A 13669-nucleotide genomic window follows, 5' to 3' on the forward strand; every position below is an offset into this window, starting at 1 on the left:
ACTTCCATTTTACTACAAGCCTTCCTTATTTCTATTTCTCCTTTTCTGTGCCTCTGTTTTGAGTTCAAACCTATTGCATCCCTAATTTTCCAGTCCTGATGAAAGGTCATTATTGCACAAAATTATAAATTCATATGCTGTGCAAATGAGCATTGAGATCACATTCGACTATTATTCATTTCTATTAACTTCACAAAATTAATTAGCTACATCTGGATTTCCAATCTGAGAGCACAGTAGCTGTTGCAGTGGATAAAGCTATTCTAAACAGACTTGCAGCCACTAAACCACAATAGTTTGGAAGCTGCACTGTTGCTTAAGGTAGTTTCCACTACAGCTTTTGCATCTACTTTGGCATCACAAAGGAGCATCTGCATTCTGCCAGCATTTAGAATGTGGTTAATGATGTGATAATTACCAGGTAGTCCAGCTATTGTGATATTGGTTGATGTATCAACAATTGGCATTTGGATCCTGGAGCAAAATTTTGTATCATTTCCAAAGAAAACTAGTATGAAGATATCACTACTACCATGGAAGACCCAGTTTTAGAAATGGGAAAATAGTTTGTGCAATTGAAACTGACTTAATAAAATTTGTCATTACTTTTTGTATTGTAACATAATTATTCTCTCTCCTTTTAAAGGTATATGGTGGATGCTGCAGACCGTGATAAAATTGAGGCTTCTAGAAACGAACTTCACAATCTGTTAGACAAACCACAACTGCAAGGAATCCCTGTGAGTACTACTTACTATTTTTAAGAATGATTTTTCAGTCTATTCTTCTGTATATTGCACTTTTTGTTCTTAGGGGTTTGATTATTCCACTTCAAATTAAGTATAAATTTGTAACCTGACAAGAAAGCGCTCATCTCATTTTAAAATCTGCTCAAGGATTGAATTGTAATTAGATCTGTCAAAACTGTACTTGATTCGATCTTGAATACAAGGTAGTTATTCAACATCACTAATGCGGATTCAGATTGTTCTGAAGGTGTGGTTGTTGATACTTCAGATTTTTTTCCCCTAAAGTTTATCTCAATTTCCTCTTCTGGTTGGAGACACTGGAGTCAGCTCCTTTAAATTTAGCATTGTTGAATCTCTCCTGCTTTACAAGTTATATGTCCATTCTATACCATTGTGTATAGGCATTTGGGAGGTAACATGGACAGAAATCTCAGAAGAACTGATCTCGTGGACTGGCTTCAGAGGATCTTTTATAATGTCAGCCAGCACTTTCACTTGATGTCTTTTTCAGTAGGTGACTTTTGGATAATGTCAGGCTGCACTCAAGTGTCAACGTGGACTATGTCCTGGCTTAATTGAAGCAAAGAGTATTTTCAAAATAGTAGGATTAAACTTGCCAGATGAAACAAAAACCAACATTGTTGGGGAAAAAAATCAGGTTGGGCAGCATCTATGGAGAGATCAGTGTCAATGTTTTGGGTTCAGTAACTTGTCTTCAGAACTCTGGACCCAAAGTGTTAACTCTGCATTTTCTCCACAGATGCTGCCATACTGCTGAGGTTTTTTTTAGAAATTTTGTTTTTGTTTCTGACTTCCAGCAGCTACAGCTCTTTGGGTTTTTTCTTTTGCCAGGTGAAGTCTTGGTTTAATGTTTGATCTGAAAGATGGCACTTCTGACCATGTAGTGTTCCCCCCGACTGCACTGAAGTGGCAAACTGGATTTATGTACCTCATTGAAAGTAAAATACTACAGATTTTGGAAATCCAAAACCATGCTGGAGAAATGCAGGTCTGGCAACATCTGTGGAGAGAGGAAGAATTAGTTTCGAGTCTGATACGATTTCTTCAGAGCCTCACCTCAGAAGAATTGTTCTGAAGAGGAGCCACATCAGACTCAATGTTAACTTTTTTCTGTGCAGATGTTGCCAGACCTGAGTTCAGCCAGCATTTTACGTTTATGTACTCCATTCCCTGCAGTGGCACTGAACACATGATACGAGCATTCTAAGTTCAATTCATTGCGTGTGATAATTCTAAAACTTGTGTATGGGTTTGCTGCTTGAAAATAGCCAATAACCTTGGAATCATGGCCTGAGAATCATCTGAGGAGAAAACATTTTAGATGCACGCAAGTAGTTTGTTCTTCTGATTTTTGAGTTGTTATGCTCCTTAATTACTACACTGGTATTATCTGTACTGCTCTGTAAAGCTGCTTGTGGTAACTTAGGCTGTTGTTTTAATCAGATAGTGGAAGATTTGAATGAACTGCTCAAGTCTTGCATTAAATTTTAAATGCTTGACATACTCCATTTAAGACAGCAGAGGGTGCAATGTCTCAGGATTTTAATAAGAGTATATTACTGGTTTCTGTTCCGTTCAAACCATACCATTGCAGTGGCTGATTATTTGTTTTGGGCACTGCTGAGGCGAATATTCAGTTTACTGATTTCAGGAACTCCATGATGTGTGTGAATTGTTTTGATTGTGAACGAATGCTTTCAATTCTATGAAACTGGTATGTGCCTGTTTTAGTTATTTTAGTTCAAATTTATTTAGATGATGGTTGTAATGTATGCTCCAGTTTTACAGTTAATAGCTGGGCAGTGCGAGCATTGAACTTGAGCCTCACAAATGCCATTGTCCACTTGAAACAGATGAGATTGACTAAATGCATCCTCTGAAGGGTCACTTAGGTTCCAGCGAAGTACAGCTGAATTTATGTGGTGATTGTAAAATGTCTTAAATGAAGATGATTGAAGGAAGTTAGTGTTACTCAATGTTATGGCAGAAAGCAAATACTTTGAATAGTTAAACTGGGAAGCGATGTCCTGAAACTGTAGGAGCAGAATAGGGGTGGAAAGAAAAGTCATGCTCAAAGACGGAACAGTGAGCTTCAGAGTCCAGTCTTGAGGTCAGCAGAGGAAAAGTAGGATTGCTTAACCAATACGTAATGGAAGGATTGTGTGAAATCTATAACTTGAGAAATAGTTGGAAAACTAAGGAGAATTAAAGTAAATTTTGAAGAACTGTGACGTGCCTTTGGGGTAAACCGTGGAGAAGTGAACAAAGCTGCAAGATTTTAAGCTAAGGAAACTGAGTTAACAGCAAAACAGTTTAATGGAAAAGTAATTTGTAAACTATAGTGATAAGTTGATTGTGTTTGCTTTGTTTAATTATTTTTGATGATTAATGCTTTCTTCAGCTTAAAAATGTGAAATCTTGTGGCAGCAAGAACTGCAGATGCTGGAGTCAGAGATAACAAAGTTTGGAGAAGGGTTCAGACCTGAAATGTCAACTTTCCTGTTCCTCTGCTGCCTGGCCTGCTGTGTTCCTCCAGCTCCATACTTGGAAATCTTGCTGTAGTTCTGAGTGTTTGGATTTTTCTTAAAGATAATCAGTCCCTAACCAAATTGCAACAACCGTAAACCTGTATGCTGCATTCCAGTCACATCTTGCAATTTTAATCCCTGGAGTACCTCCGAGGGTTTTTAGGATGTCTGAAATGACAGCATTCTGCCCCATAATGAACAGATTTGTCTACATTCTTTGCAAATCTATGGTCTAGTTAATTTGCACCCAAGGCTGCTCGTCACAATCTGAAATTCTTAAGTTAGCAAGGACACAAGTGAATGCCATGTCCTTCAATGGATGTGCCACTTTTAAAATTGCCTTTTCTACTGATTTGTGGGATAAACATCATCAATTTTAAACTTCACTTTCAAAGTCAGGAAGGAAAATGTTTTTCTGGAATGTTCAGTTACAAATATTTTAATCTTGTGCATTTTTTTGGAGACCAGGATGACTAGGGCTGGTTACCCTGCGCTGCCATTCACAATGGACCGTTCTATAATCTGATAGCCAACTCCCAAAACAGTACTGATCACTGTGCACCATAGATTTGAGCACTACCCTGGCTGTGTACAGTGGTTGTAACTTTGTGATGAGTTCTTTGTCCCGGCCCATATCTGTGTCATCCATCTAATAGGAGCTCCGGTTATGTTGGCAAAGTTGATGGTGACGAAAATTTTTGCGGACTGGGAATTGCAATCAATTAAATTGGTGTCAAACTGATTTCTAATACACAAGCTATGCCTCATTGTCCCATCACGTAAGTCAGATGGGGGTGAGAAGTAGAAATGGTACATGGACTTGGGCTGTTCAGAAGATATATGGCACTGTACAAAAGGCACTGACAGCAGTGAGTTATGTATATAAGGTAATTGGGCAGGCACTTCAGTGTGATTCCATACTTTATGCACCATTTGTCCTTCAATCAAGTGAAATCCTGTAAATGTACTGATATCGTAATTTGAGTATGCGTGTGATATAATGATGAATAGGTGCAGCTGTTGCTAGCTGGGGAAGGCCTACTGTTCATCGAAATGCAAGCAATTTTGATTATTCAACACTGCACAACAGTTTTGAATTAATGCTCAATGTTGTAATTTTGTTCTTTTTATAGATGTGAATTTTTTTTAAAAGGGAACAATCCTGTTTATATCTTGGATGTGCAGTTGAGATTTGCTGCGTTCCTAAAGGGTTGGAGAAAATTAATTAGCCAAATGTCACTTGAAGTAATTTCTTTGTGCAGGCAACCTAAGTGATCCTTTGCTGCCATATATGAAAGACCTCACTAATGCTGAACAAATTTGTTATCCAAGAGATTGTGTTCCTTTTAATGAAAGTTACCCTTTGAGAGAAAAACAGCTGTCCTCTGACATGATATTAGTTACAAGAGTTTTAAATATTTTCAGGTGCTAGTTCTTGGGAATAAGAGAGATCTTCCAAATGCTTTGGATGAAAAACAGCTCATTGAAAAAATGTAAGTCATTTTTCAAGATAACTGCACACTTCCTCCTCAATTCTTGTCTGTATGCTAGTAGAATTGTATTGAACAATTAAAGCAGACATAGTCATCTGTGTTAACATGTGTTTTGTTTGAATGTACTATTCCTTTTAGTATATCCGATTAAAATGTTTTTGAGTGTAGCAACTTGTTGTTTCAATAGTACCAATCTTGACTTTCTGTTCATGAATTAATTAAAAGTAGTGTTTTTATCACATCTTTAAAGGGTGGGAAAGAGCTTTCAAATTGGAGTTGTATAGTGCATATTGGACATAGTTCCAATAGCTACATCCCCTCTTTTTTTTGAGTTTATGGACAATTTGTTTTAGTACACAGCCCCTTTTTATTTTGCACGGTCTTGCTTAAGGTAACTTAAAGGGGTCAAGTTCTGTGGGGCAGGTGCTGGAGCTTTTTGATTGGTTGTGCAGATTAGAAGAAGTACTGCTTCCAAATGTTGCTTGTTTCTAAATTATACATATTTCAAAGGCAATCTGTTTCAATTTGTGAGGCCCTGTCTGAAGCTTCAGCATTAATCCTGGAGAAAGCCGGGGCAAGAGCCAAGGTTGCAGTATAACATATTCTATCTAATTTATACTGCTTAAAATTGAGGAAATGATATGCAACACAAAGAATTTACAGTTGATTTATCTATTGGATGATCAGTTAGTTTATCTCAGATTCTTTGGGCAAATACTTGTCCTCTTGCGATTCTCGTGCCACTGCTGTGTTTGAATTTGAACTTGTTCATGCAAAGCCTCTTATGTGCCTCTAATTCTTGAACGTTGAGCAGTTGATTGACAAAACACCAACACTAATTTAAGTTGATCAATATACATCAGAATCTCTTACCCCAGCCACTTGTGCATAACAACCAGACTTAACTTGCAATCTAACCAAAAATGCATTTGCAGAGTTAGCTGTCAAAATATTACATTTCACTTTGAAGATAGCTATCTTCAAAAGCACTTCAACTATGTTCTAGGATATCGCATGACACATTGCTTTGGTTATTTCCGAGCTATGATAAAAATGAATGTTTAAAATATAGAAGTAGCAATCCAAATATTTGTAGTCAATAATGATGTGTTCATCCTTTTAATAATGAATTATATATAGTTTATATGATTATACCTGTAATTTTTTGGGAATGAGTTTGCTTTTACCAATTTAATTATCTTTTTCTGTTGTAGGAATTTGGCTGCTATCCAGGATAGAGAAATCTGCTGCTATTCAATTTCCTGCAAAGAGAAAGATAACATAGGTAGGCAAAATTTACAGGATTCCCTTTGCCAATTAGGTTTCACACTTTGGCAATGTCATTAATATCAGAAGGGAAGGTGGAGAAAACGTAGAACTGAGGATTTAACTGTTCCTGTAATGGGCACCTTTGTGGAATCCAATGGATACAGTGACTAACTTGTATGACAAGTCAGTGTAGAGGTGTGGAGGGTTAGTCATGTCTGACTCAAACTGTCAATCCGTTGATGGTGCAGAACTTGACTATTGCTGGAAAGAAAGATGTTGCCAATGCTTTTTTGTTTTGCACCAATCAGGATAAACACAGGAATATCAAATTTCAAACGATCACAATTCATACTACAGGAGGAAAGGATGTTGATTAGTTGGCATGTGTATTATGACTGAGGCATTGCCACAGTAATCAGTGGGGAACTGCAGGATCCCCATGCTGCAGGTAATTCAACAATGTGCAAAGCATGACTGTAAGGAATGTTCTTTAAATGGATGCGTATGAAGGTAACTTTTGGCAAGTGTAATTGGGCAACATTGAGCTTGATTGATTATGCAAAATTAGTTACTGTATTATGAATGCACTCAGGACTATTTAGCAACTTCTGTCCAATTGTAGAATCGTACCTTACAGATTCTTGCTTTTGCAATTTGCAAGCGAGGGGTGTATTGATTTCCGTGCTGGTGATGCCAGGTGCGTGGCTGTATGTTCCAATAATTGGCTGATTGAACCAAAGGAACATGCTATTTGATTCATAATGAGCAGAGTACAATTAACCCGCTTTGATAACATGTCTCCCTTTTAAGCAAAAAAAAATTTTAGAAAATCCTTCACTGCTTATTAGCTTAAGATTATTGCTTGGCTTAAAATGTAATATCCTAAACAAAACCTTTAAAGACAAATCTGGAATGAAGACAAATTGCGGTTAAAGGAAACAGGTTAGTGTCTTAAAGGAACAATGCGGAGGTGAACCAAGTCAGAAGTTGCACGACACCAGGTTATAGTCCAACAGGTTTATTTGAAATCACCAGCTTTTGGAGCATAGACCCTTTGTCAGGTGAAGTGCGAGAGAAGCACACAGAATTTATGGGCAGAGAGATCAAAAGATCATTCAAATGGTGAGTGGAGTGTCAACAGTGTGATGGGGTCACATGCAATGCAACGTGAACTCAAGGTCACTCGAGGCCATCCTTGTGGCTACAGCTATCCGTTTCTGCTCGGCGATTCTGCATTGTTGTGTATCACCAAGGCAGATTTGGAGGACGCTTACCAAAAGATTGGAGGCTGAATCTCTTTGACCGCTGAAGTGCTCCCTGATTGGGAGGGAACATCCCTGTCTGACTATTGTTACACAAATGTCCATTCATCCATTGTCATAGCATCTGCATAGTCTTGCCAATATACCATGCCTCGGGGCATCCTTGCCTGCAGTGTATGAGATACTCAGCCAATGCTGTCTGTCTCACATGAGTATCTGCTGTGTAGGCCGTGGGTGGTGTTCCCACATGTGGTGGTAGTGTCCATGTCAATCTGGCATTTCTTGCAGAGGTAGCCATGGCAGGGTTGTGTGGTGTTGTGGTCAATGTTGTCCTGAAGGCTGGGTAGTTTGCTGTGGATGATAGTCTGTTTAGGGTTTTGCAGTTGTTTGAAGACAAGTGGAGGCACAGGGATGAACTTGGTGAGATGCTCGTCGTCATCAATAACATGTTGAAGAACACAGCGTTTGACCTCATCTGAGTAGGTGCTTTGTGCGTGCAGGGCTTGTCCATAGACGATGGCTTCTTTAATTTGTTTAGGGTGGAAGCTGGAAGTGCAGCATGGTGAGGTTATCCGTGTACTTGCGGTAAAGTGAGGTACAGAGATGTCTGTCCTTTGATGGAGATGTGTGTTCAAGAATGAGATTGATTCTGAAGAGTAGTCCACGGTAAGTCTGGTGGGATGAAATTTGTTGATATCACTGTGTAGTTGTTTCAGTGATTCCTGTCCACGAGGCCAAAGGAAGAAAATGTCATCAAAATATCTGGTATTTAGCATTGGTTGGAGGTAGTGTTCAGCAAAGAAGTCTTGCTTGAACTTGTGCATGAAAATGTTAGTATATTGGGGAGCAAACTTGGTCCCCTTGGCTGTTCCATGGGTCTGGGTGAGGACATTGTGGTTGAGGATGCAGCAGATGAGTTGTAGGATGGCATCTGGAAATTGGCAGTTGGTATTGAGGACTGAGACTGTTGCAGTGATGCTAGTGTAGAGTGCCAAAATGTCCGTTATGATGAGGAATGTTCTGGTTCAACTGGTCCATGGGTGCTGAGTTTCTGTAAGAAATCTGTACTGTCTTGACAGAAGCCGGAGTTCCGGCTGCCTCCCCTTTACTGTGGACGTACAATCCCTTTACCCATCCATTCCCTACCAGGAGGGTCTTAGGGCTGTCTGTTTCTTCCGGGAGCAAAGACCTGAACTGTTCCCAACCACCACCACCCCTCCTCTCCACTTGGCCGAGCTCATCCTCCCCCTCAACAACTTCTCTTAACTACTCTCGTTTTCCTCAGGTCAGAGGAGTGGGCCATGGGTACCCACATGGGCCCCAGTTATGCCTGTCTCTTCATGGGGTACGTGGAACATTCCTTGTTCCAGTCCTACTCGAGCCTCCACCCACAACTCTCTCTGACATATTGATATCATCAATGCTGCTTCCCCACCTCGTATTGTGTTGGAAAAGTTCATCGATTTTGCTTCCAATTTCCACCCTGCCCTTGCTTTCACCTGGTCTATCTCTGACTCCTCCCTTCCCTTCCTCAATGTCTGTTTCCGTTTCTGGAGATAGACTGGTCAATAATATCCACTATAAACCCACTGACTCCCACAGCTACCTGGACTCTCATTCTGCTTCCTGTAAAGATTCCATCCCATTCTCTTAGTTCCTTCATCTCCGTCACAGAAGAATAGCACCTCATTTTCAGCCTGGGGACCCTGCAGCCCTCCGGACTCCATATCGAGTTCAATAATTTTAGGGCCTAAACTCTCCCATGTCCTAGCCCCTGCCCCGCACACCAGGCCTTGTTATCACATAGCCTGCCATTACACAGCACCTGTTGTTAGTCACGAACAGTCCCCATTAACAGCTATTCACCATCCTAGCCACATCGTTATCAACTGCTTTGTGTATCCAACTGCTTTTCTCTCTTCGGCATCTAGCCTTTCGTTTACTCCCTACCCCATTCCCTCCCTATTTTCTGCATATGAACTGAACATTTCCCAGCTACCGTCAGAGGAAGGGTCACCGGACCCAAAACGTTAACTGATTTCTTTTCTTCCCAGATGCTGCCAGACCTCCAGAGCTTTTCCAGCAGCATCTGTTTTTGTTCCTGATTTCCAGCATCCGCAGTTCTTTCGGTTTTTGTTATTCCAGTCATTTGGTTTGTTTCAAGCGCTACCTTATTTTTAAAATTTTTTGTAATTATCTCTCTGCCTCATTTAATCCGAGTATAGGTCATGCCTTCGCTTGTTATTCAGCTGTTGACACTTTACTCACATGGTCTAACACTTGATCACCTGCAGAGACTTATTATTCAACACTCCACTCACACCATTTGACTAATACTTTGATCTCTCTGTCCATAAATTCTGTATACGGTGTGCTTCTCTCTCCACTTGACGAAGGGGCTACGCTCCAAAAGCTTGTGATTTCAAATAAACCTGTGGGACTATCACCTGGTCGTGTGACTTCTGACTTTGAAGAAACAAGGTCGTGTTTTGAAAAGGATCATGTATCCAATTTTTTTTTTGTATACAAGATTAGTTATTGTCATGGTTGAAGTTTGATTACCTTGAACATGAGAACATAGATCTTGGGAGCAGAAGTAGGCCATTGACCCCTCCAACCTGCTCCAACATTCAGTAAAATCATGGTTAATGTGGTTGTGGTTTCAGCTTCATTTTCTTGGCTGTATTCCATAAACACTCGTCTATCAGAAATCTGTCCGGCTTGAATAAATTTAAAGGTCTGGCCTCCTGTACCTTCTGGGGAAGAGACTTTTCAGAGAAAACAATTTTCCTTTTCTCGGCTTTGAAAGAAACTGTTCTGTGCACTAGTTTAAACTATGCATGCCAGGTATTACTTTGCATACTTTCTCTAAGTGAAAAACCAGTTTGAGGTCAAATGCTTTTTAAGCTGATAATGTAGGTCTACTGCAGATAATAGAAAATGCTATATTTACAAATATGAACGTCAAACTCAGACCTCTAAGCAAATGCAGTTTTGTAAAATTGACTAGTCCAATCTGAACTTAAAACTTGTAGTCAAAGTTTTTTTGCAAGTTAATTGCAATTGCATGTATTGTACTTGTACTTGTATGTATTATGGTTGTGTAAATATTTCGTTTTATTGTAAGTAGTCATGTTAATACTAACTTTGGAGCAGTTTGAGTCTGTTGCTTATTGTTTGAAATTAAATAGATGTGAATTTTTTGTACATTCTCTTCCTGGTGTGCAGATGAGAATCAGACTATTTTGACATTGTTTCAGTTATCAAAAATCTGGGCATTTTTTGCAGTAACATTAACTTTGTATTTTTATTTTATTTAGATATTACTCTGCAGTGGCTTATTCAGCACTCAAAATCCAGAAGAAGCTGAAATTTAATGGTGAAAATCTGTGTGATTGGCCACAGTCCTTTCTGCACTCAGTTTACTTCATTCTTCATGGATAACCTGCAGAAATACACTATTCTGAATATATTGAATATATTGAAATACTTTGAGTCCCTCATGACACATCCGCTGAAAAGTATGTTCTCATTGTGAGAGACAAACTTGCTTTACCAATGCCATTATATAAAATCATGATTGAGACAAATGTTGAAGTCAGTGATAGAAAAGCACAAGGAAGAGCCCATGAAAATCATGCTTGTTTCTTAGCCTGAAATGTGTTTTGAACTGCAGTATCAAGTAATCTTTTATAGCTTTTATCAATCTCTCACCATTAATTTCCTTACAAATGGGGTTTTAGAGCATGTTACATTGCACCCTGTATTTGTGTTGGTGCTGTAGATAATTCAATGTCACTAGAATTTTTTAAATGTTCACAGTTGGTACAGTATTTAATTTAGTCATGAGCTTTTGCAGACAAATAATATGTATGTTGTAGTTGGGGGACCATCACTGAAGTTTATTTAACGTGCTTTAACTGAAATTTATGCATTGGGTGTGCTGGTTGAATACACTGCTTCAACATTAGAGTCTTGACACTATTGGGCAACATGTGACCTTTCTGTAACCATGCATGCAAACTTCAAATTACAAGATTTGTAAATAATATATGTTGAATTGGTTTACTTTTTCTATTTAGTTGACTTGTGAATAATTGTGCTCTCCTCTCACTTCTGTTGAAATAAATGGAGTTAATGAGAGCATATTGTTGTCATATTTGCTATCATTCAAAGATTTTTGTTGTGTACACAGCTCACTTTTCTGTTTAAGGCAGTCTAGTAGACTGCAGTTGCATTTGTTGCTTCAGGAGCTTGCCTGATGTGTAATTTGGCCTTATTGTGAGGCCCCCTATGTTCTAATTGTAGAGAATTTTGGAAATTACAGCTAATGTGTCCACTGTTGCTGTCACTTCCTTTTCAAAACCAAGCATGCAGACCATCAGGACCAGGGGTACTTGTAAGACTTCAGTCCTGTTTGTTTTCCTTGCATGTACAGGTTTAAAGCTTGTCCCTTTTTACCACTTGATTTTCAACTATTCGTGGGTGGTTTGTGTTTTCTCCTGTGAAGACGGGGCACAATACTGTTTGTTAAAACCCTCTGCCATTTCCTTATTTCCCAGTCTTATAAGCTACCAACCAAATATTATTTCTACAAACTGCAGTAGAATCTGGATATTCTTGTAAACGAAAATTCCATTCTGATAGGAAGGCAAATGAAATGCCTTTATTTTAAAGGGGATGGAATATAATAGTTAAGTCTTGGTGCAATTAACAGAGCATTGTTCAGAATTGCACCTTTGACATTATGTACAGATGATCTGGATTTTCCAATGGCCAGATAATCATTTCTGCAGCATAGATTAGAGTTGCACATGGAAACCCTGCAGAATTCATGATGTAGCAGACTCAATTGCCTAGAAAATGGAAGATTCTGATGGGCAGTTCCTGTATGTCTGGAGCCCTCAAAGTATCCATTTAAATCTGAGGATTCGTAAGGTTCTGTAATGTAAATAATTACTTGGTTGGGGGGTGGTGGGGAGATTTAGACTATTAAAAACGTAGTCTAACTCCTGAGTACTATTAAACTGATTTCCAATTTGCCCCTCACCCCAACAACACCACCTCCCCTTCTTCCCTCCCCCCCCCCCCCCCCCCCCCCCACCCCGACCACTTACACCCCTGACCCCTCATCCCCCACTGGCAGACCTGAACTTCCATTTCCCTGCTACATCTACTCAACCTCAGCATCTGAAACTCACACTTTCTTGATGCACTTGCTTTTGTACAGGAGTTGTCAAGGTGGCTGGTTCTAATGCTGGAGTTTTAAATATGGGAATATGGCAACCAAGTGCTGTGATAAGATTTTTGTGGTTTGCCTTCCCTTGTCTGTTTGCTTTGCGAGGGACCTGTCAAATATGGCTGTGTTTTTGAAGGAGAATTAAACTAATTTCCTGCCAGAAATGCAATTCTCTTGTTTTATATTTTTAAAAAAGTGACCATCTGCATGTGATTGCCATTTGATGGAGAACTTGCCCTTGGTTTTGTTATGATAGCATTGAAAATGTTCAGAGAAGGTTTACTCTACTGATTCCTGGAATGAAGGGATTGTATTGTGAGGTTTTGAGCAGGTTAGGCCTGAATTTGTATTTTTAAATATACAGGCAATCTTATTAAAATCTATTAGATTCTGAGGCTGCTTGACAAGATAGATGCTGGATGGATGCTTCCCCACAGGGCGCTCAGTTTTCGGAAATTACAGGATTTCCGTTTTAGAAGTGAGATGAGGAGGTATTTCTTTTATCATAAGCCAGCTGATCTTTGCGTTATTAGCCATTGAAAGCTACAAGGTACTCATTCATTTTGATCTACAAGGGTCCCTGGTTATGGAATATAGGTGAGCAAAGTGGCATTTAGCTGCAACGAGATCAATCTTCGTTTGAAAAGCAGAGCTGATTTGAGTGGCTGAATGGGCCACTGTTGCTATTTCTGCTCCTAAATTGTTGCCACACCTCACTGGAACTTGTGCACACTCAAAGAAAGCAGCATTTTCTATAAAATATTTGAGAGTTTGAAAAAAAAATTTTCACAAGCTAGCATGATTTAAATAATTTAATCATTCAAATTTAGTGAGGTAAAGTTATTTCCATGTATCTGCTGACATTTGTGTATGCCTTATTCTGAAACCTCTTTGGAACCAGTGACATTGAGCAGTGTTGTTGAGCAAAACCAAGTGATTACAAAATACTACTTGGGTTTGTTTTACTGAATCAAACTAATTCAAAGCCTCGTTTGTTTGAATAATTTAGGCCAGTTGGTGGTTTCAATTGAATATTGGTCCCAGGTTTTGGATTTTAAAGTTGAATTAGTTGACTGCATTTGAACTTGGTTCACCTGAAGTGAGAGTA

The 13669-nt window shown here is 39.2% G+C and overlaps 1 protein-coding gene across 1 annotated transcript in view; it reads left to right on the top strand.

Moving 5' to 3' along the window:
* arl8bb (ADP-ribosylation factor-like 8Bb) overlaps positions 1-11468 on the top strand; it is a 46389-nt gene extending 34921 nt beyond the window's left edge. The window contains exons 6-9 of the mRNA XM_048606469.1: positions 647-740; positions 4724-4791; positions 6006-6076; positions 10643-11468. Coding sequence (XP_048462426.1) covers positions 647-740; positions 4724-4791; positions 6006-6076; positions 10643-10692 — 283 coding nt within the window. The 3' untranslated portion in view covers positions 10693-11468. The remainder of the gene's footprint in view (positions 1-646; positions 741-4723; positions 4792-6005; positions 6077-10642) is intronic.
* Positions 11469-13669: the final 2201 nt, after the last annotated feature.

The sequence above is a fragment of the Rhincodon typus genome, chromosome 16, assembly GCF_021869965.1.
Source record: "Rhincodon typus isolate 14 chromosome 16, sRhiTyp1.1, whole genome shotgun sequence".
In the NCBI taxonomy this organism is placed as follows: Eukaryota; Metazoa; Chordata; class Chondrichthyes; order Orectolobiformes; family Rhincodontidae; genus Rhincodon; species Rhincodon typus.